Here is a 26992-nt window from a genome sequence, read left to right as displayed (position 1 = left end):
AGAAAGACTTGACAATGCGCCCAGTATTGGATTTACGGCCTGCCAACAAGTATGTCAAGCCCCAAAAATGTTGTATGACCACGCTACAAGAGGTAATCCCCCTCCTAAAAAAGGGGGATTACATGGCAACCTTGGATATGAAAGATGCTTATTTTCATATTTCCATGTTCCCAGCGCACAGAAAGTACTTGCGCTTCAAGGTGGACAGTCGCCACTACCAATTCAAGGTACTGCCCTTCGGGATAGCTTCAGCACCAAGGGTATTCACCAAGGTACTGGCGGTGGCAGCTGCACACCTACGCAGGGAGGCAATCCCAGTGAACCCTTATCTGGACGACTGGCTCATAACGGGGGAAACCCCAGGAATTTGCAGGACAAACATTCAAAGGACTATCGACCTCCTCCACGAATTAGGCTTCTCAATCAACGAGAAGAAGTCAAGCCTAGTGCCAAGCACCTCAAAACAATTCCTAGGAGCAATCCTGGATACCCAGGAGGGGTTGACCTTTCCTTCAGAAGAAAGAATTCGGAATATACTACTGCAAATTCCGCATTATCAGTCCGGTCAACAAATAACGGTACGCAAAGCAATGCGGTTACTGGGCTTGATGGCGTCATGCATTTACCTGGTCCCCCACGCGCGCCTGCGCATGCGTCCCATGCAGGAATGGTTGGCGAAACAGTGGTCTCAGGCAAGTGGTCAGTGGGACGATCTAGTGGTCGTTTCGCCAACACTGGTACAAAGCCTCCACTGGTGGACAAGAGAGAATCTCGCAAAGGGGAAACACTTTTACGATCCCGAAGTACAGGCAGTAGTCACTACAGATGCATGTCTGACGGGGTGGGGAGCTCACCATCTCCACCACACAGCACAGGGTCTCTGGTCTCACTCAGTGGCCAAGAACCACATCAACCTGCTAGAGCTTCTGGCAGTATTCAGAGCACTTCAGGCATTCGAGCCCCATCTACTAAACCTGTCGGTGCAAATCCGGACGGACAGCACTACAGCCATGTTCTACCTGAACAAGCAAGGAGGGACTCGCTCGCCAAATCTGTCCAAGCTTGCCCAGGAAATCTGGATATGGGCACATCTTCCTGTCATCGCAACATATTCCAGGGGAGCTCAATTCCCTAGCGGATGCTCTGAGCAGAGACTCCCTCCCAGAGGAACACGAATCGGTTCTTCACAGAGAGGTCGTAGATCTCTTCTCTCAGTGGGGTTTCCCCACTATAGACTTATTCGCCACAAGCGAAAACAAACTATGCCCAGGATTTGCATCCAGGTTCCCCCAACCAGACTCCCAGGGGAACGCCCTGTGGATGAACTGGTCAGGGATGTTTGCGTACGCTTTTCCACCAACTCCTCTCTTCAGGAAAGTGGTGAACAAGATGAACAAGGAATCGATGACACTCGTCCTAGTTGCTCCCATGTGGGCAAGACAACCGTGGTTCCCACACCTACGCAGGATGGCGGTGTGCGAGCCCATCAAACTTCCAGCCTGGTACAACCTACTGTCCCAGCACCAAGGTCAAACACTGCACCAGCAACCCAACTCAATGAACCTGGCAGCATGGCTCCTGAGGTCATAGAGTTTGGACATCTCAATTTGCCACAGAGGTGTATGGACATCCTAAAGGAATCTAGGAAACCAAACACAAGGCACTGTTACTTTGACAAGTGGAAGAGGTTCGTTATCTGGTGCCAGAGTAGACAAATCAACCCGGTTGATTGCACTCCTTCCAACATTGTTACATACATGCTCCACCTGCTAGATGCAGGATTGGTTTTTAACTCACTGAAAGTACACCTGGCAGCCCTCTCGGCTTACACCACTTCCCATAGCAAAGTGTCGTGGTGGAAAGTACCAATAGTTAAAGCCTTCATGGAAGGAGTAAAGAGACTTCACCCTCCTATTTCAAACCCACCACCAGGGTGGGACCTTAATGTGGTGCTAGCCAAGCTCATGGGCCCCCCTTTCGAACCCATGCATAAAAGCAGTCTCAAACACCTGACTTATAAAACGGCCTTCTTAGTAGCTATTACTTCTATAAGAAGGGTCAGTGAAATTCAGGCTCTGTCAGTGCAGGATCCCTTCTTTACTATCCATAAAGACAAACTGGTTTTACGTACACACCCTAGGTTCTCACCTAAATTTATATCAAAATTCCATGTAAACCAGTCCATAGAGCTTCCAGCTTTCTTCCAGAACCCGCAAAGCTCTGCTGAGGTGAAACTACACACCCTAGATGTGCGTAGGGCGGTCCTCTACTATGTAAATAAAACAAGACCGCTAAGGAAAACAGATCAACTGTTTGTCTCCGTAGCTACAGGCAGAGAGGGGGATCGCGTCTCTAAAGGTGCCATCTTGAAGTGGATTATTAACTGTATCCAGCTGTGTTACTCACTCTCTGAAAAGACTCTGCCTTTTACGTCAAGAGCCCACTCTACTAGAGGCATTGGGGCCACTCTGGCTTTCATTGCAAATGTTCCCCTTGACACCATTTGCAAAGCAGCTACTTGGAGCTCTATTCACACTTTTACTCAGCATTACTGCATTGACACTCATTCCAAGGCAGATACACAAGTGGGACAAGCGGTTCTAAGACACTTATTTGCTCATGACCCTTCTCACATCCCACCTCCTTCTTCTGGTACTGCTCGCTAATCTATGCACAGCATGTGATCTAAGCAGATTCCACAAGCCTCAGAAGGGATACATTACTCATCGTAATCGTATTTCTGATGCTTGTATCTGCTTAGATTCACATGCGACCCACCCTTCCTCCCCTCCGAGAGAAGGCGCATGATTGCTTGTAGTCTTACCTTTCTGTCTATCTGCTTGGATTATCTGTACTCCCGCTACTCCTCATGCTACCTCAAGTCAGAAAAAATACAATCTGAGGATCCTAGACGCGTGAGGGATCTTGGGTACAGTGGACGTCACACTAGGGATAGTATTACTGGCACGCCCTGTGTCGACGCCCATTTTCGAGTTTCGAAAAACAAACTGTAATACTCCGCAGCTTCCACTAGATGTCGGCCTATGCGCAGCATGTGAATCTAAGCAGATACAAGCATCAGAAATACGATTAAGGTGAGTAATGTATCATATATATATATATATATATATATATATATATATGTGTGTGTGAAACCTTTAAAATCGGTCAATTGTTCATTTGAACAATTGTAAACTAACAATTTGGTGTATACCAATCCAAAGACGTTGGAACCGAGAGTTTGTTGGTGGCGAGACCATGCAGCAATCGTGGTGTGCAGCCGGTTTGCACAATGACGCCAACAACACCACCAGCAGTAGGAAGCAACTCCCGAAGTGTCTGGTCCTTGGGGCCCATGCAACACCAACAGGCTGCAGATACCTACAATGCCCAGAGTCGATGCTCATTGGGCAGCCTAAACGCTCACACGCAACTGGCAATTCCAGCAGGACAGATGGTTATTTAGAGAGGGACACACTGTGTGAGGGTTTGGAGACTGAGGACACAAGAATTGGGCAACAACTACAAAACCCAAGAGAGACTGCGGGCATCTGTAGTCAATTTGGCCATATAAGACCCACCCAAAGTCATAGCCATGCTTAGCGTTGTTGCTTTCCACGTTTGCTTACCTTTGTTTCTGCGCTGCAATATCTGCTCTGGTCTCCACAGGGAATCTTGAACCTGGGCCACATCTACGAGAGAAAGAAAGATCGTTAGTCACCTACCTGCTCGCGCTCTCATGACCCACCGACCTTTGCGCTCTGAATCACAGCAGCTCATGCCTGACCCTTGCATTCTGGAACAAGGCCACTCCAATTCACGCTTGCGTAACTACCCGCTGGGCATTGTGCTCTGAACCACGATTGCTCCAGCTCAAACCTCGCTTTGCACACCTCCAGCAAAGAACACACCTACACGCTTGACTCCCAACCTTTCGAGTTCCCTTACCTGGTGTACCGTGGTGATTCCATCTGCTTCATCCCATATAACCTGTAATACAGAAAAGAGACTATTAGTATCAGGAACAACCACATGAAGAAGGCTCTGTGTTGTAACTGGCTAGCATGTACAGTAATCATTCCTGCTCCAGTGAAGGATATGTATCTACAATAAGGAAGGATATTGACTCATACAGACGGTGGTAGCTGGTGTACACTCTGTCCATTAAGTGGAAACACAACTGTGTGGATTAGCTGGCACTCATCCCTCCATCCCTTCCGGTACTTAGGGTGCATTACATAGGGAAGGGGGTCCATTATGCAGGGAGAATTCTACAGAAGGTACGGAAGAAGTCAGTAGAGTGGCGGCCAATCCTAGACTTAACACACCTCAACAAGTACTTGAAGTCACAAAAGTTCTGGATGCTCAAGTTGCAGCAGTGTTCGGCTAACTGGGGGAAGGAGACTAGCTGGGGATGCTGAATCTGGAAGAACGCACTGGCGAACTGGCACACTGCGGAGACCATTCGTCTGCTGATGGATCTCGGATACTCAATCAATTATCCGAAGTGAATGATGTTCTCCCGCATCCACCTCACCCCTCTTTGCAGGCTGCAGATGAGGCCTCTCCAGGAGTTTCTGGATGCACGGTGGGTGCAGGTCTCTGGCACGTGGTCAGACAAGATCGCCCTCACCCAGAGGTTCTGGCAAGCTCTACGATGGTGGGGAGTGCGCCCACATCTCACGCAAGGTGCCCTGTTTCAGATCACTCCTCCCCCGTACCAGGAGACGATCACCACAGATGCCTCACTGGAGGGATGGGGGGGTCCCACAGCGGACAGATGCACGCCAGAGGCCTTTGGCTTCCAGAGGAAAAGGACCTTCACATCAACATCCTGGAGCTCCGGGCAGTCTTCTGGACCCTCAAGTCATTCCTGCTGTTGCTGAAGGTGAAGGTAATGAGAAGCTTCACTGACAACACCACCATGTTCTACATCTGAAAGTGGGGCGGGATCTTCTCCCTGGAAGCCCACACCCTGTGGCGCTAGGCCATTCTTTAGGACATGTTCCTCATCCCCTTTCACCTAGCGGGCACCAAGAACACCATTACAGACTCACTCAGCAGGGAGCAGCGTTCTTGCCATGAATGGGAACTTCGTCATGATCAAGTGTCTCTTCTTGACGCCTGCTAACCCGCTTTCAGTTCTCCCCGCATTTTTCTCTGGTTGAAGGGAGAATATTCAGGCACTGGGACCGGTGAAAGGAGATAACCTCCAACGCTTGGGCCTTGTAGCTCATCAAATGGGGTACGGTCTACCATTTCTAATGAGACCACAAGACAGACCACCTTGTCCTCCACATCAACTGAAACAGGAACTCTAGGAGGAAGAGGAAGGAGTGTGCAGTGGAAGAGGTACCACCCGAGCAGAGCGGATCGGGTTGGTACTCTCGTTACTTTCTGGTACCTAAGAAAGGAAGAGGACTATGCCCCATCCTGAATTTCAGGGCCTTGAACAGGCTTTTGGTGATAGACAAGTTCAGGATGGTGACATTGAAAAAGATTCTCCATGCTCTGCAGCTCCAGGATTGGTTGGTGTCACTGGATCATCAGGACACTCGCTTCCATGTGGTCTTTCATCTGAAGCACTGGTGGTTCTTGAGATTCATCATCCGGGGCACTCACTATCCGTTCAAGGTGCTACCCTTTAGCTTTACCTATGCGCCCTGGGTGTTCCCCAAGATGATGGTGTTTGGACAGTTTTTCTGAAGTCTGGTAACCTGTTACGCTCACCTGGCTCCCACAGAGGCGTCGATCTGGACTGGACTGCTGCAGTCTCCACCAATGTGACGCGTAGGGCCGAGATGACGGACTGGACTGGTCCACCTAGCTTCGTTCGCTTGGCCCGTAGGAATATTCTTCTGCAAGTGGAGAAAGGGAATTAACCACCCATGGAGTTGAGCGTAAATCCCCCCACCTCGCTGTTCTCCCCACTGATCACCTTGGATGTTCCCTCTTATAGTCTCACCTGATGATTTGAAAAGATGAGCCCTCCATCCTGCATTGAGCGCAGGGGCGCGTAGATAACCAGTTGCTTTACTGGCTCGAAGGAATTGGTGAGATCCAGAACAGTATTGACTCCGATATTCCCGGCAAGACGCCGTAAGTATGTAGTTCGTAAGAGTTGAAATGCCTGACTTTCACTCTTGTCCGATTCCTTGCAGGTTGCAGCTTGACCCTACTGAATAGTTCCTTGTGGCAACCGGTAATGTTCTGGTAAGGATTTGTATTATCCAACACAGTTAGATAAAATAATGTCCCTATGTAACCTGTTGCTTTCTCCCTTATTCAGGCGCTGAGAGAAAGTATGAAGTCTCGGGGAATAATGCCTCCGGCGGTAAAATTAGGTAAGTCTTTTGTGGTGAGGAGGGTTCCCCTTGTTTCACCTTGCTGCCCTTTTGTTTTCCCTTAGGGGCCGGGGTTCGGCTAGGATGCAGTGGAAGCTGCGCCGACCCGTGAAGAATAGTACCCTCGGTGGTAAAATCAGGTAAGTGTATGGGGGTATTCTTCTGTGTATCCCTTGGCTCACCTTGCTGTTCTTGTCTTCTCCTTAGATGCCGGAGTTCGGCGGTAACATGCAGGAGGATGCGGTGAAATGTGAAGATGCTGCGAAGGCCGGTGAGATCAGCGCGGCGCTGCAGCAGACGAGGCGACGCGCATAAAATAACTTCTTTCTTCCAGCTCGAAGGCGCGATGGATCGGGAATTCAGGTAAGGATCAAAGGTATTGCTCTTGTTCTAACCTTTTCTCCTTCTTTCTCCCTTTTTCTAGGAGCTCCAAACTCGAGGCGGGCGTGGCAGAAGACTGGATGCAGACTTGCAGGCACGGTGAGCGTTACGCTGCTGGATGCAGAATAACGCGAAGCGTGTGCTGCTCTTCGGCGTGGTTTAAATAGCCTTCAAAGTAGTCCGAGGTAAGTATTCCTCCCCAGCCCCACCCAAGTAAAAAAATAGTCCCTAGGTAAAATAGTCTCTTCCAAGCCTTGTTTGGCTTGGAGCTCTTGCAGCATGGTCTGCATCAGGTAAGTTTGCTGCATGGTCTGCATCAGGTAAGTTTGCTGCATGGTCTGCATCAGGTAAGTTTTAATCTATGAGCCTGGTGCCTATGGCGCCAGGACTGACTCTCCATATGAGCCTGGCGCCATAGGCGCCAAGACTGCACCCAAATAGCCCCTAGCGGGGGTTGTTGGGTTTGCTTGGGTTAACTTGATGCCTGCTTCCGGGGTTGCTGGACTTGGTCTGGGTCTCCAGGGGTAGGCATCATGACATAACCATTCAACTGAGGCAGTACAAGACTCCACTCTAAGTATCAGGCTGTACCGCCTGAGTATAGGGTAGCGTAGACAGAGCAGCCAGTTCTCATCTTAGGAGGAAGAGAGGGCTGTAGAATCAGTACAAAGAAATGGTATTATACATATGGTCCAAAGAAACACTGACACACTATGTATTATACAAATAAAGGGTTTATTTTATATACAAGCAGACCAAGAGATTCTTGGGTAAGTAGGTACTATCATAAAGCATATAAACACATTATAAAAACACAACACAATGCTTTAAATACACAGATCAAAGCACATACCTTATTTAGAACACTAAAAGTATTTCTAGGTAAGTCGGATCTTATCGTATTCATTTAGAATGTGACACCTATTCTGGGGGAGTAAAACGATAGATTACTTTCTGATTACTTTCAGCAAAACAATGTCAATTATACAGTGGCACTCAGAAAGAAATCACTTAGTAAACCAAGGGGACAGTATACTTTTTGTGAATAGTGGAACTCTTATTCTAGGCACAGTAAAAACCTATAACTTTTTTTGTGATAACCCACAGTTGTACTAGGTAAGTAAAACCTAAGGATGTAATATTCTATTCCAGGTGCTTTGGTGATCAGTAAAACACAGATTGAGATGAGCAATAACTCGTGTAACTTATTTTAGGATGGTAAACAGCTACCTCAAGGTAAGTAAAACCTATACACTTTTTAACGGAGCTATCAGCAACTTAAAGGGAGGTATAAACCCCAGACACTTTTTGTGTCTGTCTAAAACAGACATGGGGAAGCAAACCCCAGTGTTAAACTTTATGAATGGCTTGAGGTTATTCTAGGTAGGTAAAACCTAATGCAGACTTATTCTGGACAGGCTAACATCAAGTCTGGGGAAGCAAGACCCAGTTGGTAAACATATACACCTATTCTCTGAAAGAAATAGTGAAGCCAACAGCATTACTTTTGGGAAAGAGGCACAGCCAATTTACAGGTGCGTAAAATACCCTTACATCTACTTTTTATTAAAATGGCAAAACAGTTTCTAAGGAGTGTTAGGGAGAATTCTCTGTTAAGGCTAATTTCCCAAACCTAGTGAGTACCCCAGAAACTTTGCTGGATTTTGGGGGGGGGGGGGGGGTTCCCCTGCTAAGAGTGAGACTCTTTTTCTTCCACTCTTAGGCATGATTTGAGAATGTCCTTTGACTATGTAATGTGTTTTATGGGCTATGGGGTCTTTTACTCCATAGGGCTTCATGTGTTTTTGGTATGTGTGTTACACAGCACCCTCAGTGCAGTAACACAGGGGTGTCCTAGTGACCCCCAAACATAGACGCCATACCCTGGGACTGACTTCTGTCTCCCAGGGCATGTAAAGTCACCATTGGCTTTACTAGTCTTAAATTGTGAACAGAACCAGTACAAACCATCATATTGTTGAAGTACTGGTATGGGGTAATTCGATTGCCCCTGGGTCTGTTTTCCAAGGGGGCACTGTCCAGTCCCCCCTTGTCGAGTTTCTGGCTGGTGGCAGTGGATACCACGCAAAATATTCCACCGGAATATTTCCTATGGGATTTTCCCATTCATTTTAAACGCACCACTTTTTGGTGCAATGTTAAAGATACCGCTGGGTTATTTATTTAATATTTATTCCCCGTTTGGGTCTTTTTTGCCAGGACTCGGTTTTAAAATGGCGTTTGTGTTCGCCTCTGAAACTCTAACCCAAGTCGAGCCCTTTGTTCCACTTTCTGGCGGGCTTCTCCACAGAAGCCCTCCAAATGGTGCCACTCTGTCTGGGGTCAACAGGATGTGTGGCAGGGGGATTATGCACCCTGGACTGAGTTGCCTTGGCAACTCAAGTCGCACTCTTGTGTGATTGGCCCAGGGTGAGCCGCCTGGCTCACCACTTAGCATGTTTGAGTGACAGCTAGGCTGATGAATGGGGGTTTTGCTGCATAAAAGCAAGGCTTTGGGGACTGGAACTTCAGAAGTCGCCACAGGACCTAAAGAATCCGAAGAGGGGAGAAGCTGAGCCATCTACAATGACGACACCACCGGTGGAGCCCTGCTTTACGAAACTCACCACTTTGCCGACGACAGAGGAGATCTTCTTCCAGGAGAGTCTTCTTCCCCTTGAGCTGGTGGGACCAACCAGTTCGCCTTTTTCGCCTTCCTGGATCGTCTCGTGGTCGAATCACCCGTGCCAAGCACCCCGGCGGCCGGATAGCCACGCTTCACCACTACCGCGAATAAAAGGGTCGTACGTTTTAACCGGGAAACTCTGCGGCTGTTTTCTTCCCTGGCAGTGCAACGACCTCCAGCTTTCCTCCACGTCGAGATCATCTCTTCCCCTTGACGAAGCCCCGACTTGCACCCGCTGCCAGGAACAACTGCCCCCGCTGGAGCTTTCTCAACATTTCAGGTACTGTGTCCCGCCTGGTCTCCCTTGCAACAGATTGTCCAAGGTGTCCCGTAAATCCTTGACAGGGGTGACCTCGGACCTGCTAACATTACCTTTCTGACTTGTTCCAACCTCTTTTGACTTTCCTGCAAAGACTTTGAGTGCATTTCCACTGTGTGATCTTGGGCACATTCCGCTTTGCTCTCTCCAAGAGTGGGCCTGGCCTATGAACTTTTTGCTATACAGTAGACCTTGCCTTTCTTGACTTGCTGCGGTTTCTTAAAAGTGTTTATACTGTGTGTTTTTCCTATTCTGCCTTTTCTCACCCTCGTTTAAACAAATTATTGGAGTGCCATCTACGGTTACGCGCTCACCCCTGTTTTGCTAAATAAGTGGTGTCTTAACTTAGACTTGTTGAATAATTAACTAGGGAGGTGTATATACTTAAGTGACTGTGTTTGAACTTGCTTGACATATTAGTACCAGTGTATTTTTACAAGTGTGTTTTTAAATAAATAATTATATACTTTTTATACCAAAGCTCTGGTCAGTGTTTGCTTGTGCTACTGTATTTTTGGCCCTATTGTGTATACTCTATATACTGCCTAACTCTTCTTGAGAGAAGTCTGACTGCTCAGCCACAGCTACCAGGTAAATCTGGGAGGTGTAGACTGCTACCAATTGGGTTTACTGCTTACTCCTGTAGACTTAAACTTTTTGCAGTGGTCCCTAAGGGTACTGCACAGGTTTCTGCCTAACAAGGAGAGAAAGATGTTACATATACTTTTCAGAATGGCAGAACATTTCTTAGGTAAGTAATAGCTTTTTTCACTTTTCACTCTGTTACCATTCAACTTCGTTTGCAAGAAAGTAACTTTTAAACACGTATTCTCTTTTCTAGGCAAAAAGCCCAATCTTTAGAAGTCTTTCCCTTATTCTTGGAGCATTAGTGTTCTTAGTGGCAGAAGGGGGATCACTAGAGTCTAGTGTCCAACAGGCAGATCGGGATAGGTTCTTAAGTAGCAAAAGTCAGAGTTCCTAAGGAAGGCTGTTAGAACAAGTAAGTACTTTACTTTTAGAGTTAGTTGAGGTTCCAGGGCTTAATAGAAGACACCTTAGGAGGATTCCAGCAGGGGCCTAGGTGCACTGGACGAGAGGACTCCCAATCACAGAAAACACCCCACAACTACACAGGAATCACAAGAGGCTTAAGGTAGTAAATACCCAAGCCAGCACAGTACCTCAGCACAGAAGATGATTTTGCAGCAGGAGGACTTCAGGATCTGCAGCCAAAAACCTGGTCTTTGAATTCCTTCATCAAGAAGACGGGACACTTGAAGGACTTTTGCAGGGAAGGTTTTCCTCAAGGCTGGATGCAGCTCTTTTTCAGGAGCACAGAAGAAGACTTTTGCTGGTCGGGTTCTCATTGTTTGGCAGGTCCAGCACTGTGTTGAGGGGACTTTTCAGACTGGAATAGTGCCTCTGGAGATCCTGCAAGCATGCCCACAAAGCGATTTTCGGAAAACCATGCACCGCACAATGGCTAGAGGTCGCAGGGTATAGGGGTATTGCAGCCACGCAAGGTCGTTGCATGGCGTGGGATGGCTGGAAATGCAGGTCTTCTTCAGTCTAATTGGTCTCACCAGGGTCTGGGTCAGGGTTGTTGTTTTCAGAGTCCCCAGATCGATTGGAAGGAAGAGCTACAGCAGGATCTGGTTACACAGAAAGCTCTGCGGTCATTGGAAATCGTTTCAGCCGCAAATTCTTCATCTTTTTATTTTATTTGTTTTTTATAACGCGCCTAATACCATAACTGTTTGTTTCTAATCGTGGATCCGGGATTCAAACCTCTGTTGCTCTGCGTGGTCTTGCTTCCAAGACCAGCGCGTTGCCTCTGTACTATCCTCCGTTCATCTTCCTCTTTGATTTTGGTTCCAGTGGTCGACTCCCTCTTCAGCTTCCAGGATCAGACTTTTATTAAGGAACCCAGCCAATCAAACAGCCTTGCAACATTCAAACTTTGGGTGGGGGGAGTTGGCAATCCTTTCAAGACAGCCAGCCTTCCAGTTTGAACTGGATTCTTGCAGTCAGGCTGGAAGACAAAGGGCTGCAGCATTTTGGACTCATCCCCCACTTCCTGCCTTCACAGACGCTCTGGAATCTGGGTGGGGAATCCACAAGATTCCCGCCAAAAATCAAAATCACACAAAAGGAATGTCCCTCCCTGGAGGTCATGTGAAGAAACAAAAAAGGACCAGAAATGCTAAAATGGCGAAAAAAGAAGACCGGGGCTATTTTGGTAAAATGAACACCCATGGGTGCCTTTACTGGGGCTGTGGAAACAGCCCGCGGTAACGGTGCACCGAATTAATGAAAAGGTTCACTGCCACCAGCCATTAAATGTAAGGGTGTCCCTGTAACATAAATGTTACATTTAAAATGAGAAAGTGGATGCTCGCTATCTCCCCAGCACTCCTCATAAGGAGAGGGTGCTGGTTCTTACAAGGTTAGCCAGAGAAAGTTATAAAGGGGAGCCCGTTGGGCAACCCAGCAACAACAGGCACTTATTAAGAGGATAACTTTTTTAAAAGACACTATGGAGAGTCTTAAAAATGACACCCATAAAAAGGATAAGATTCTGTGAGTGTGGAAAAAAGGTTCCCACTCAGAGGTATAAGGAGTAATAATCCACCAGTAAAAGCAAAAAGTTCTGGGGTTGACACAGGTCAGGAAGATTTATCATTACTATGAAAATCTTACCTAACAGATGGCAGTCGTGGGCGGCGCACCTCAGGAGATCCGCTATTCACGTACATGAGCGACTGGTTAATCGGATAAAGGCCTCCAGAGCAAGTATCCACACAGCTAGTGGAGACCTGCTCTCTGCTTCAAGGTTTGGACTTCTCTCTGAACTTCCAGAAGTTCCATGTCACACCAACACAGAAGCTCCAATTCAACACAGCAGTCTAGGACACACAGGTGGGGCAGGCTTTTCCCCCTTAAAGAGTCACCAGTGTCAAGCTTTCCCAGAACTAAGACAGTCTACCACCAGCTGCCTTCCTTTTCTGGTGCCAGAGGCCAGACAGTGGATGTTGTATCTGCAATGGCTGTTGAGGAATCACTGGTCCCAGTACTTCGATGCCATTAAGGACATTCTCAGGGTGACCAGGTTGGTAGACGATGACCTCTCTTGGTGGGCCGTCAGAGAGAGCTCTATGATGGGGAACCCTTTTGGCCTCCGTTGGCCCCAGGCCCAGGTGGTCACGGATGCATCTCTGAAGGATTGCAGTGCTAATTTCGGGCATCTGCAGGTGAGTGGCCTCTCTGGGCCCCTGTGGATTTGCTGGATGCACATCAACAGACTGGAGTTGCGAACAGACAGGTTAGCCCTGATTGCCTTTTTGCCTTCCCTCAGGGGGAAACCTGTCCTTATCCTGATGGACAACACAGTGGTCATGTACTACCTCAACAAGCGGGACTGGTGTGCGGTCCCTACCACTATGCAGGGAGGAATTGTAGTTCTGGTTTCTAGAGAACCAGATCTCTGCTTCTGCGGCCCATCTAACAGGAGCAGAGAATGGGCTGGCGGAAGCTCTGAGCAAGCAGGGCACAGTCTTACATGAGTGGGAAGTATGCCAGGAAGTTCTCAAAGAACTGTTCGCCCTGTGGGGTAACTCGCCAGTGGATCTCTTTGCCACAAGGACCAACACAAAGTGCAGACTGTTCTGCTCAATGGAATTCCCAGTGATGGCAGCACTAGGGGATTCCTTTCTTGTGGAGTTTGTCTTTGACTTCCACTATGCGTTTCTATGTAATTTGGCTTTGAGTACGTTTTCGGTTGAATTCCAGCTAAAAATTAGGTATTTGGCTTCGGCCAAATACCTACTGAAAACCTTACTCGAAGCCGAATGTTACACCCCTAATTTGTACAAGTTTGCTGTATATAGATGCACGCTTTCAGGTGTAAAATGAGGACCACTTCTGTTGTGGGAGTGGCCACCTGTAACTATATCCCTGGTTGTAAGTGGGGAGTGTTGTAGCCCTTCCACTCCCCATTTCATTTGACTGTTCCGGGGTGAAATATACTTTGTGGCAAAGCATAATCTCGCACACCCTGGTAGAGAGGGATTGGGGTGTCTTTCGTATCCGGAGACATGGAAAACAAAGCCCTGGTTATGATCACGGAGTTGGCGGAGGCCGATTCACTGGGAGTTGAATGAGTAAGTGTGTGCTGGGAGTAAGTGTGCACCTTGGTGCCGGGGAAGCGGCTGACAGCTCCGAAGGCGATGCTCCTCTTGTGATCTCATGCCCTGTTCTTCTGGGGGAGGGATGAACAGTTTGAGGCATCTGTTAAACATAGAATGGTACTGTTTGGAACTGCATCGCTCTGTTGGTCCCGGTAAGTGGAGGCAATGATAACTTTCTTCGGCTCAAAGCGTACATGAAGATGTATCAGATTGCATGATAACACAGACACGCTGTAAACATTTACCGTATCGTTTGAATGACAAGACACTTAAGCTCAAATAAGCATACATAAGGGGAAGTTAATATCTAGGACTGTGCTTTCTATTTAGCTGTAGGCATTTTTATATGAGATTTACATATAAAACAAGTAACCCGCAATAGTCCTGTTTACAGATGTGCAGTAAACAAAGCCGTGCACAGTATCGTTTAGTTGCACCCAGCATGCGTGAATGGCAGTTTCTGTTCATTGTAACATCTCTCGGTCTTCATTGTATTCAGCGGCTGTAATCTACAAAAGAAGATTGCCTGAAAACACCATGAGCTTGACGCTATTTTCTAAAAGGGTTCGGCTATTTGCAAAGCAATGAAATGTCCGTGGATTTCTGTAAATACAGAGGCTCGAAACAGTGGGGGTGGGGGCACTTATCCGTGACTGTTAATGATTAACTGCATCCGATTATGTCTGTCAGGGTCACAACAAATGCAATTAGCAGAGCTCAAACAGTCCCACAGAGGAAAGCCGAACCATGCTCTGTGACAAGGTTCGAGCTTCACATTTCTTCAAGATAGTCGGCCAAGTCATAATTTTTCAGTAGGCGCCTCTTTGTTTTCACCTCAGTTTGTTTTCCGGTTTCTCGCTGAGACGCGTTTGTCTTAATGGAAAATACATTTCCCCACGTTTTTTCTCCCTCACCTTGTTGCTAAGAAAAATTGGTAGTGTGTAGCATCTGGCAAAAGTGAATGTTTTATGAAGCAAAACATATTCCAAAAACAGTCACCCAATCCCTCAACAGTACCGAAAGTCAGAACTGCCTCCCACCTCGATGTACAAGCAGTATGCCCAATACTCCTAACATCTTACCCAATTGCTACAGGCTGCTTTCTACTGCATGTATCCCTCTCCCTCGTTCCCCCCCAAATCAATAGAGGAATTGGGGACCGAGAGGTCAGTCATTGCTTAAACTGCACTGTATACCCTCTCGGCATGACCAACGTGCCGCACCCGGCACTGTTTGCAGCCTTTCCTGCCTGCAAATTAGTGGTGCCTCCAAAGCAGCGCTCTCTCCCCACTCCTCTCTCCAGTCTCCACCACCCGCAGTGTCCAAAATATCTCCCTCAGGGCCCACCCTGCAGAACAAAAGGACAACATGCTTCTACTATGCTCTCAGCACACCAGGCGCGGAACTCTATTTCGATAAGTGGGCTTCACTTTTTACTTGATGGAGCTGGGATTGGTTTTGTAAGATTGGGAAATTACTTTGAGTTGTTTCTTTGTTATTAGCAGTGCTTATTCGAATATACTCATGCTTATGTAATTGGAGTTGTGATGGAATGTTTTTTGACTGAAAACTCCCACACAGCCCCAGTTCCCTACCAAATGTATTTTTAGGCAATGAAAGGAAGCAACAATAAAACTCCCCTTCTAAAGCTTAGTTACAGCTATGATCTATTTATAAGCACTATGCATGTCCTTCGCTGAAGCCCTGTTAAAACAAGCATTGGAAAAGCAAATAGTTTTGGCTTGTTATGCATATATTGACACATTTCTAGTAGTAAACCACTATTCTGCGCCGGCCAAATACGTAGGCAAACTATTTGGTATTCGGCCGAATAGTAAATTTACTATTTGGTACACCCCTAGTTTCAACAGATATCTGTCATCCTGTGGGTTCTCGGGAAGTTTCGAGCCACCATGATCTTGGTCACCCCAGACTGGGTGAGGAGAACATGGTACTCAGAGTTCCTCTAATTGACCATCTGTCCACCTCTCCGGCTTGCCAAGTGGCCGGACCTCCTATCCCAATCGGAAGGTTGTGTGCTCCACCCCAACCCAGGGTCTCTCAACCTGAATGCGTTGCTTTTAAGAAGATGAAATATGTATACTGACCTCTCAGAAGAGGTACTTGATGTGTTACTGGCTGCCCACAGACCTTCTACGAGATCATTATACAGGTGCAGGTGGAGAAAGTTTGAGACCTGGTGTAAGTGGAGGAGGATAGATCCTATTGCACGCCCCACTACCGCAGTGAAGGAGATCCTTCTATCGCTGGCATCAGCAGGCCTTCAGATAGGCACAGTGAAGGACTACTTGGCGGTCTTGTCTTTGTTCAAGAGTTTGCCGGATCAGGAATCTTTCTTCATGGTTCCAGTAATTACCCAAATTCTGAAAGGCATTGTAAATAGGTTCCCGCCTACTCCATTTCTGGTTCCGAACTGGGACCTCAATTTATGGTGGCTCCATTCGAGCCCATGCATTCGTGTTCTGTCAGGTTACTTAGCCTGAAAACACATTATTATGGTGGCAATCACGTTGGCTTGGAATGTGAATGAGCTTCAGGCTTTGTTTTGCAGGCTGCCCTTCCTACTGTTTTTCAAGGAGAAAGCTTCTCTAAAGGTGCAACCTAAATGTGGTTTCAGATATCGACGTATCCCAGAGCATTGATTTTCCAGTGTTTTATCCTCCTCCACATCCCTCTAAGGTGAGAAAAGGTTGCACAAGCGAGACCCGAAGAGGGCGCTCAGCTTCTACATTGCCAGGACGGTAGAATGTAGGCGTGATTATCAACCCTTTGTAGCTTTCTCTCAGTCCAGGAAGGGTGTGGCTGTGTCCAAGCAGACGATTTCTTGTTGGACTATTCTCTGCATTGCAGAGTGTTACCAGAGAACGGGAAATGATCTGCCACCAGGCATCGGAGCACATTCCACCAGGGGCGTGAGGGCATCATCTGCATTTCAAGTAGGCGTGCCAGTGAAAGAGATGTTGAGCAGCGACGTGGTCAAAGCTCCAGACATTCACTAAGCATTATTGCTTAGTTGCGGAACGTGACTCTGACGCTCGATTCATCAGAGCGGTATTGCAGAGCCTCCTTGTCTGCCGGATTTCATCCAGCCTCCGCACTATATACTGCTGTAGGAGTCTTTCAGATGGGGAATATGGGGGAGAATGCAGTCCATTGAAGGAGAAATTACATACCGGTTATGTTCTTTCTATGGCTTCTTCTCCTGCAGACTCTTCATCGCCCTCCCATCTTGCCCCGCTATGAAAGTGATATGTTGCCAGTTTCTCGTGTTTCTCTGCTAATGAGATGAGAACTTGAGGTTATGATGATTAGGTGATGGGCAAGGTTCAGTGCCTCGTTAATTGGGTTGTGCCAGCAAGTTGCTTTTAGTACGGTGACTGTTCCTCACAATAAAATAAATATGTTTTTTGGCTGTCAGTAAGCCAAATCCTGCGTTTTCTTCCTGCGCGGTTGCCTGCCTCAGGGTGTGGGGGGAAGAAGGCTCTGGGTGGTGGGTAAGGCGGCGAAACGGAGGAACGGGGACGCAGTGACGTAACATATATGTAGCCAGCATCATGTCTGGAGTCCAGGAGTGGCATGGTCGAGTCAGCCGGAGTCGAGGGTTGATGTCGAGTCGTACTGCGGCCCCTGTTGAAAATGTTTCAGAGCAGCTGACGCTGGAAATATATCTATCAGATGAGGAATCTGTGGGAGAAGAATCCATAGAAAGAACATTACCGGAACATAATTCCTCCTTTTATGGTTTCTCTTTCAACTGATTCCTCAACACCCTCTCAGCCTGCCTCTCTTCTAAGAGTACAAAATAGAAAAGAAATCTATGTTTCTGTATAAAACATTTATTCCGGTAGTACTTTGGTTTTTGATTGGCATTTTTTGCAGCCTGTTTCTGCTCTAAATTATTCCGATGTAAAGGTTCCCTCAAAAAGGGATAACTGAGGTAATGGAGCGCAATGTGCTCAATTTATACAGTAGCAGCATTGTTTCCGGAGTTGAGGAAGCTGAACATCAGAGATGATGCTCGTCAAGCTACACCCATTGGTATGTTTTTTCTGAGAACAGCTGGCACTGGAGGATATCGCTCTAGAAGATGAATCTGTAACATTGAGTAATGTTCCCTTCTCTCTCATTCAGAGACTTTCTGAACCCAAATTATTTAACATGTAACCTGCTCCAACACCTCACTTTCCTTTTCCAAGATAAATTATACTTTAAAGTACACCTCTTTGTGGACATTAATTCAAAGTAATACTATTGTACCCTTTCTTCCCAGCGTTGTTCTTTAGAGTTGGCCTTCATTGTTCAACCTTAGTTTTTACTAGGTGAGTGAAGGAAAACTTAAGCTTTGCCTGTTACTGTAGAGTTAGGAGGGTAAACTACACTTAAAACATAGGGCTGGGAGATTCCTTGTAAATCTTCTAGAAATGTATAGTCTACCATTTATATGCAGGAATTAGTTACATTTTATATTAATGTTGAAACCAGGTTCCATACAATCAGTTGCTTGACCTAGAAATAAAGGTCAGAGACCTTAATTTTGATACCCAGTGCATTTACAACAGCTAATTTGTATCTTCTGTTAACACGTTTCAGGCAGCTTTTATTCCTTTAGCTAGAGCATGACACTGCATTATTCTATGACTAACTGTGTGCAATTTTTCTGCAGATTGATTCCCTCACTGGCCTCGGAGTGACGAAAGTAGAATGTGGATCACAGTTTTCTGTAGCCCTCACGAAATCTGGAGCTGTATATACATGGTAAAATAAGAGGACATTTCTCTCCAGTAGTCTGCCTTCTGTTTTTACCACATTTTAAACTTTGCAATCATGTTCAGTGTTTAAACCATTATTTATATGCATTATATATTTCTACTCTTTCAGTGCATCTCATATCAAGACCTATAATTACCAAAAGATTGCAAGTAAAGCATGCCTATCAAAATTGCAGGGAGTCTTTGACTGTAAATTACACAAGACCTAAAGCGGTTGCTAAATATTACCCATGGCTAAATGTAGCGAAGTGTGATTTGTAGTTATTTGTGTATGGAAGGAAGGTTGGCTCTGTTCCTAGAGTTCACAGCAGGGACCTTAAGGCATACAGGGTTGGGACAGACAGTGTGAACTTCTGGATAGCAATGTTTCTAGATTTTGACAGTCAAATTCAGTGCATCCCGTCCTCCCAAGCCATGGAAAACTGAGCCGAAAAGGGCAACATTTCTGTCTTGTCTGAAGAAGAGGTTGGTGTTGCAAGGAGCTGTCTGTTTTCTATCCCTGGTGCATTTTAAACTATTTTAGATTGGATCCCAAATTTCGTCCCCTTTTTTATGATTTGCAACCGCAAGGTTGCTCTTGTTAGCTACATGCAAAGGGTTTCCTTCTGTTTTTAAGCCTTTGCAAAAAAAGACTTTGCTTTACAGTCAGCCATCTCCCACATCCCTCTCCCGCAATCCTTGTGAACTCCAGGCCTACTATACTCTTAGGAAGTCGCTTGACCACCCTACCAGTCCCATTTCTACAGTTATCCTATGTCAGGCTTGTCTGGACAGTTGGCAAAGGCTAGGGGTTCCTCCTGTTTATGCCTAGTGCCCTAGCCCTGATCTGCAACACTCACTACCCTGACCCATTGGAAGACGCAACATCAAGGTAAGGGGCGTCGCTGTGAATAAATTGGCACCCTATCTTGCCATCTGAAAACCTTGCCACTGTCACCTCCCCATTTTAACAACTAGCAACAGTAATATCTATTCACCATGATAATCTGCACTGAGATATTTCTGGCCGCTGGGGATAATCTCCCATCTGGATGACTGTGATGCCTTGCCACACTGATAATCTGCCACTGGAATACCTTGTTACCGTGACATTTTCCCATTGAGATAATCTGCCAGCGAAATCTCAGGATGACTAAAAAGAAAAGAACAGACACCTAAAGGCCAACAAGCGCCCTCCTGCTCCAGACCTTCTCAGATGCCAACTGCGCGAACCAGTGCCATAATCATAATTGCTTAAGCACCAGCGAGGAAAGCCAAACAACGCAACCAACTACTTCTTGGATCCTAAATACTCGGGAAACCTTCCCCAAAACCTCTTCAAAGAAGAGAGCCCTTTTTGTAACCTTTGTACGAAAACCGCTCTGCCTCGTCACACCTATCCACCTACAAACCCTCACAACCAGACATCCAAAGATATCTTAACCTCACAGGGAGAGAAGAAGCAAACACCACTATGGACTAAAGAAGGAGTGAAGAACTAGAAAAGAACCAACCCACCTGAACACACAGTTGGTCGCCAGAGACTTGGGTGCCAACTAAATTCCAAGTTACAAACCCACAAGCACCGCAGAAAACATCGACCCTACATGCAACCTACCTGAGCTCCTCAGTGAATAAATGAAAGCAGCAAAGATCCACACCCTAATCCCCAAACCAAAGTCAATCACTGGATCAAAAGACAGGAGGAATTCATGCCCAATCGCAATACCGACACAATCCCTAAAGGATAAACAAACACTGGAAAACAAAAAAGATTCACTGCAATCTGCTCAACGCCAGATCAATGTTAAAACATAGCACAAAGATATACTAGCTTGTCAGCGAAGGGGGAACAAATATGCTTCTCCAGCTTGGAGTCTGGCATGGATTCACATGCTCATGAATATTCCCTGTCATTGGGCTGGGAATCCTCGGTAACGAAAAAATCAGTTTCACTTCTGAACTGTCTTTCTCCTAACTTTAACTGGTCTCTGGATCATACTGTCCCCAGCCAATGACTGCCCTCTACCTAAGCCCCTCCTCTGGTAGCCATCTTCAGATTTATACAGCATGTTGAAGTGTTGGGAGTCCTTGTGCTATAGCTCTCGAGCTTTTACTGCGTTTTGCGATTTTTCTTAGAATTTTGCTCAATTTTTTTCAGTCAATCGAGCCTCATGCTCCGTCGATCCACCTTCCGATTAACAGGGACCTGTTGTCGGATTCTTCAGTGCCCCTCAAGGGTGATTTTTCGTTGAGTTTTTCCTTGGAGGATTCCAGAAGCTTATTTGAAGACTGTGCCGCGTGGACACGCCGGATGAGAAGAAGGACTCTGCGCCTCTCTTCAAGGTTTTCCCCGGCTGCAACCTGCGGAATGTCTGTTCCGTCGATAGACATTCCCTGTGCCTCTACTGCCTGCACTCGGACCCGACGCATGTGGATGATGTTAGGGAGAATTCTCTGTTAAGGGTAATTTCCCAAACCTAGTGAGTCCCCCAGCAGCTTTGCTGGATTTTTTGGGGTTTATTGTTTTCTCCTGCTAAGAGTGAGACTCTTTTTCTCCCACTCTGAGACATGATTTGAGATATCCTTTAACTTTGTAATGTGTTTTATCGGTTATGGGGTCTTTTACTCCATAGGGTTTCATGTGGTTTTTGGTAAGTGTGTTACACAGCACCCTCAGTGCAGTAACACAGGGGTGTCATAGTGACCCCCAAACATAGACTCCATACCCTGGGACTGACTACCGTCTCCCAGGGCATGTAAAGTCACCATTGACTTTACAAGTCTTAAATTGGGAACAGAACCAGTACAAACCATCATATTGTGGAAGTACTGGTAGGGGTAATTAGATTGCCCCTGAGTCTGTTTTTCGAGGGGGCACTGTGCAGTTGCCCCTCGTTGAGTTTCTGGGTGGTGGCAGTGGTTCCCACGCAAAATATTCCTTCAGAATATTTACTATGGGATTTTCCCATTCATTTTAAATGCACCACTTTTTGGTGCAATGTTAAAGATACCGCCGGGTTATTTATTTAATATTTATTCCCCGGTTGGGTCTTTTTGCCAGGACTCGGTTTTAAAATGGCGTTTGTGTTCGCCTCTGTAACTGCAATCCAAGTCAAGCCCTTTGTTCCACTTTTTGGCGGGCTTCTACACAGAAGCCTCCAAAAGTGGTGCCACTCTGTCTGGGTCTACAGGATGTGTGGGAGGGGGTTTAGGCACCCTGGACTGAGTTGCCTCAGCAACTCAAGTCGCACCCTTGTGTGATTGGCCCAGTGGTGAGCCAGCAGGCTCACCACTTAGCATGTTTGAGTGACAGCTAGGACTGATGAATGGGGGCTTTCTGCATAAAAGCAGGGCTTTGGGGACTGGAACTTCAGAAGTCGCCACAGGACCAAAGAATCCGAAGAGGGAGAAGCTGAGCCGACCTGCAACGATGACACTACCGGTGGAGCCCTGCTGAACCGCCTCACCACGTCTTCTGACGACAGAGAAGATCTTCATCCGAGGAGTCTTCTTCCTTTGACTGGTGGGGATAACCAGTTTGCCCGTCTTTTTGCCTTCCCGGATCATCTCGTGGCCGCCTTGCCTGTGCCAAGCACCCTGGCAACTGGGATACCACGTTTTACCACTACCGCGAATAAAAAAGTAGTACTTTTTAACCAGAGAACTTCGCGGCTGGTTTCTTCCCTGGCAGTGCAACGACCTTCAGCTTTCCTCCACGTCGAGATCTTCTCTTCCTCTGGATGACGCCGTGACTTGCACCGGCTGCCAAGAACTGCCCCCGCTGGAGGATTCTCTCCACTTTCAAGGTACTGTCGGCCTGGCCTCCCTCGCAACGGTCTGTGTGGGGTGTCTCTTAAATCCTCAATTTACCACTTGGGTTGGCCCTAGGCTGGCAAACTGAACTTTTCTGAGCTGAACTAATTCCTTTTTGAACTCTCTGCAAGACTTTCCAAGCCTTTTTAACTGTTTGATCTTGGGCACATTGGTGTTCTACTCTCTCTCAGAGGGAGCCTGGTCTCTGAACTTTTTGCTCACAAGTAGACTTTGACTTTCCTGCTTTGCTGGGTGCTTCTAAAGTATTAGTGTTGTGTGCTTTCCTAATTGCTGCCTTTTTCCTCCCTTTTTTGATAACTTATTAGAGTGCCATCTTTAGTTAAGCACTCACCTCTGTCTGAAAATAAGTGGTCTTAACTAACACTTGTCTAATAAGGAATAAGGGATGTATGTATATTAATGGTGACTGTGTTTTGAACGTGCTTACATAATAGTGCTGGAGTGTTTCTATAAGTGTGTCTTTAAATAACTAATTATATACTTTGATACCAAAGCTCTGGTCAGTGTTTGCTTGTGCTACTGTATTTTGGTACCTATCTTGTATACTCTATATACTGTCTAACTTTTCTTGAGAGAGGTCTGGCTGCTCAGCCACAGCTACCAGGTAAATCTGGGTGGTACAGACTGCTACCAATTGGGTTTACCGCCAACACCTGTAGTCTTAAGCCTTTTGCAGTGGTCCCTAAGGGAACTGCACAAGTTTCTGCCTAACAGATGACTGTCCGGCTTGTCGGGAGATGGTGCCGCGCACGCGGACCGATCGACGCAAGTGCTTCAACAAGTGGCTACAGGCCAAGGCCCCTGCTCTGGGTGAGTCCCGGCAGCATGCCTACCCTGCCCAGAAGAAGAAAGCTGAGCGGTCTTTTAAGACATTTGAGGGCGCCACTCCCGCGGGGGCCCAACATAAGGATGAGCACTGCGAGTCCACTGCCTCCAGGAGCGCCATTGCTTCAGGCTTCTTAGCGGCCAGGGCGAGTACAGCATCTCCAGTGCCTTCGACCATGAGCCAACGCTCAGCATCTTCAAAGAAGAGGAAGTCGGACTATACAGGCAAGCTCTTGGAGAAGACCCAGACCGGCCCTACGGAGAAGGCCAAGCGGCAGCGGGGTCTCGACCCTCCCCCTAAGGTGAAGGCCGCGAACTCGGCCAAGACCGTGAAGGCACAGGTGCACAAGACGAAGGCCCAAACTTCCATCGAAGTTGTGGCGCGTCCCTCGCGAAGGCTGCCGTGGCAGATCCGCAGGGCACGGCCCGAAGTCGAGAGTATCCCTGCCTGCCAGGAGGGAATCCTCTTTCCAGCCCATCGAAAAGACGCAGGAGAAGATGATGCCTGTCATTTCACCGAAAAACAGTCTCCCTTGGTCGCAGAGAAGGGGGGGGGGCACGATAGTCCTCCAGGCCATGGAATCTCCTGAGAGGAGGAGCTCACCAACCTCCCGATCCTCCAGGAGGGACGATGCATCGAGAGTAGGCCCTACAGTGGGGAACAAAGGTGATAACGAGGGTGACTTTTAGGCAGAATTATATGCAGTACCCTTTGGGAACACCACATACAATTAAGACCACAAGTGACAGTACAAATTCACCTTTGGTACAAGCCTGTACTACACAGTAAAGTGGTAGAGATGGCTGAGCAGCCAGACTTATCTCAAATAGTTACACAAAGGACAGCAATTACTATGATTCAAACAAAGACTGACTCAAGGTTTTCAAGTAAAAGAATATACATTTATTTACTCTTCAGTTGTATAACATTTCACTAAAGTAAAGCAGTCTATAAATCAGACTCTTAATACACCATACTACTCCCAATAAGTTCCAGACAAGTTAAGCTCACAAAATGAAGTGGGAGCAAAATGGCACTCCAGCAATTTAAAAGGTAGGGAAAGACAAAAGTTAACAGAAATGAATCCACACCAACAGGTAAGTACTCTGGGCAAGTGAACAAGAGAGACTACGATGATAAAATCAGGTAAAAAAGGCTTAAGGCCAAAGTCAATAGGTCAGAAATCTTTTGCTCAAGATCACACGGTTCAGGGTAGTTTGCGGTAAAGCTCGTGCCACGGGTTCCGGACGATGTTGGTCAGCGGAAAAGTTAGTTCAAAGAGAAGAGAAGGACAAGCCCTTGGATTGGAGAAAGACTTTACACACTTTCCCCGCAGCTGAATGAAACGAACAACCTGATTTGCACAGCACCTTAAAACGGACAGGGAGCTGTAGCTAAGGCGGACGTTCCTGGTAGTTCCTGCAGGCTCTCACGGTTCCTGAAGTGACTGTTGGACTGACAAGAAGTAGGAAGACTGGAGGGTCCTGCACTACCCAGGGAAGAAACCAGCAGCAGAGCAAAGCAACAAATAAAAGGTGCGCTCCTTAAAACTCAAGCAGGGTCCGACCTTCCTGGCTATCTGGGCCACTGTAGCTCTGTACAGCGAATTCCACCAGAGGAGGGGTCCTGGCTTGAAGTTTGGGTGAACTGGTTGGTCCCACCAGCTCAAGAGAAGAAGATTCCTGGAGGATCCTCTTGTCGTTGGAGTTGAAGATTCGGACCTGCAGCAGGGCTTCACCGGGCGGTTCAGTCGTGCTAGGGATCCTCTTCTGTCAGCTCCTCGTCGGTTCTTTCGTTCCAGTGGCGACTCTGCCTTTCCAGTCCCAGAGACCTGCTTTTTATGCAGTTTTCCCCCATTCACACAGCCTGGCTGTACATCACACAGCAGGGTGGCTGTCCTGGCAAGGACAGTCATCCAGCCAATCAAACAGGAGTGCGACTTGGGTTACCAAGGGAACCCATGGCAGGGGTCCTAAGACCCCTCCCTCACATCCTGCCTACCCAGACTTTCATGTGCCTTAAGGAGAGCTTCTGTGCAAAAGCCTGCGAAAAGACGGCGAACAAAGGAACCAAACCTAGTTTGGCACGCAGAGTAAAACATGAGAAATACTTTTACAAAATGAAATTGCGATGGGGAAGAAGTTAGATGCCATGGGGCGAAGAGTTATCAGGTCGGCGGCAACCACCATCAAGGCTGCTAACGCCCTCACCATTGTGGCACGTTACGACAGAGAACTTTGGTTCAAAATGGCCCCCCTCCTGGACTTCTTTCCCGATGACAAGAGGGCTGAGGCATTGGAGATCCTACAGGAAGGTGAGGTGGCTTCGGACCACGCCATTGCTGTGGCCACGGACATTACCAACACAGGATTTCGCCAAATGAGCAACATTTGCCTTTGTCGGCGGGGCTGGCTGAGGGCCACTAATTTCCACCAGGATGTTCAGTTGAAGGTGTTGGACATGCCCTTCGACGGGGTCAATTTGTTTGGAAAGACTGTGGACTAGTCTCTTCAGGCCATCAGGACACAGAGACGGCTTGCGCCTTGGGCACGCTTCAGCAACGATAACCGTCCTTTCGGACTTCTGGAGGAAAATCCAAATGCGATTCTAAAGGATTCGGAGGAGGGGCTTCGTCCTACTGTCAACCCTCCCGCTCGTCCGCCCAGGAGACTTTACAGGAGCCGTGCCAAATCTGGAGGTGGACGTCGTCGTCGCTAAGGCCCCAAGGCGGTGCCTCGATGTCAAAACAGGATTGAACCGGCCGTGGAGTCGGGCCTCCACCCGTGCACCCTGGTGGGAGGCCGACTAGCGAATTTCGTCAGCGTGTGGAAGACTATCTCCACCGACTGTTGGGTGTTGGACGCTCTCGCCCACAGACACACCCTAGAGTTCCAATGGAAGTGTCCGCATATACCACTGGTGGCCCATCAGGAATACCACGTCCCTCAGCTGCTGCTGGAGGTGCGTGCCATGCTAAAGAAAGGGGGGTGATAGAGCTTTTCCCAAAGAGACTCCGGAGCTCCTGAGTGTACTCTCGTTACTTCCTGGTCAAGAAGACAACCAGCGGTTGGAGGCCCATCCTGGACCTCCGCCGCCTGAACAAGTACATCAAGTCTCAAAAGTTTCAGATGGTGACTCTTCAGCACGTGCTAGGACAGCTAGAAGAGGGGGATTTTATATTGTCGCTGGACTTGGAAGATGCCCATTTTCACATCCCCATACACAAGGGCCATCTCAAGTACCTGCGCTTCGTGGTTCAAGGACAACACTACCAGTTCAGTAGTGTTCCTACTTCCCTTCGGACTGAAGTCCGCTCCAAGGGTGTTCACCAAGTGCCTGGCGCCGGTGGCAGCGCAGCTGCCCCTTTTCGAGGGATCCACGTGTACCCTTTCCTGGCCGACTGGCTCATCCGGGCAAGCACAAAGGACAGTGCGTCCATCACACGGCGAGCGCCCGTCCAACTCCTGACGGATCTGGGGTTCTCGATAAACTAGGCAAAGTCCTGATTTACTCCATCGCAGGACGCGCTGTTTCTGGGAGCCCGAATCAACAGTGTCGTGCCTGGCATCTCGGTCAGAGGAGAGGATAGTGGCCATCTTGGGCAAGGTACAATGGCTGTTGGCCCTGAAGGTCGCAAGGGTGA

General features: G+C 47.6%; 1 protein-coding gene across 4 annotated transcripts in view; it reads left to right on the top strand.

Annotated features, from left to right (window-relative positions):
• The window catches only part of HERC2 (HECT and RLD domain containing E3 ubiquitin protein ligase 2), a 2956340-nt gene that overhangs the window by 2502297 nt on the left and 427051 nt on the right, over positions 1 to 26992 (top strand). For all 4 annotated transcript variants that reach the window (XM_069636605.1, XM_069636607.1, XM_069636603.1 and 1 more), the window contains one exon: positions 18602 to 18693. In XM_069636605.1, coding sequence (XP_069492706.1) covers positions 18602 to 18693 — 92 coding nt within the window. The remainder of the gene's footprint in view (positions 1 to 18601; positions 18694 to 26992) is intronic.

Source organism: Ambystoma mexicanum, chromosome 7p (genome assembly GCF_040938575.1).
Source record: "Ambystoma mexicanum isolate Mex_15411 chromosome 7p, UKY_AmexF1_1, whole genome shotgun sequence".
NCBI lineage: Eukaryota > Metazoa > Chordata > Amphibia > Caudata > Ambystomatidae > Ambystoma > Ambystoma mexicanum.
This window is presented reverse-complemented; position numbering and strand designations above follow the sequence as displayed.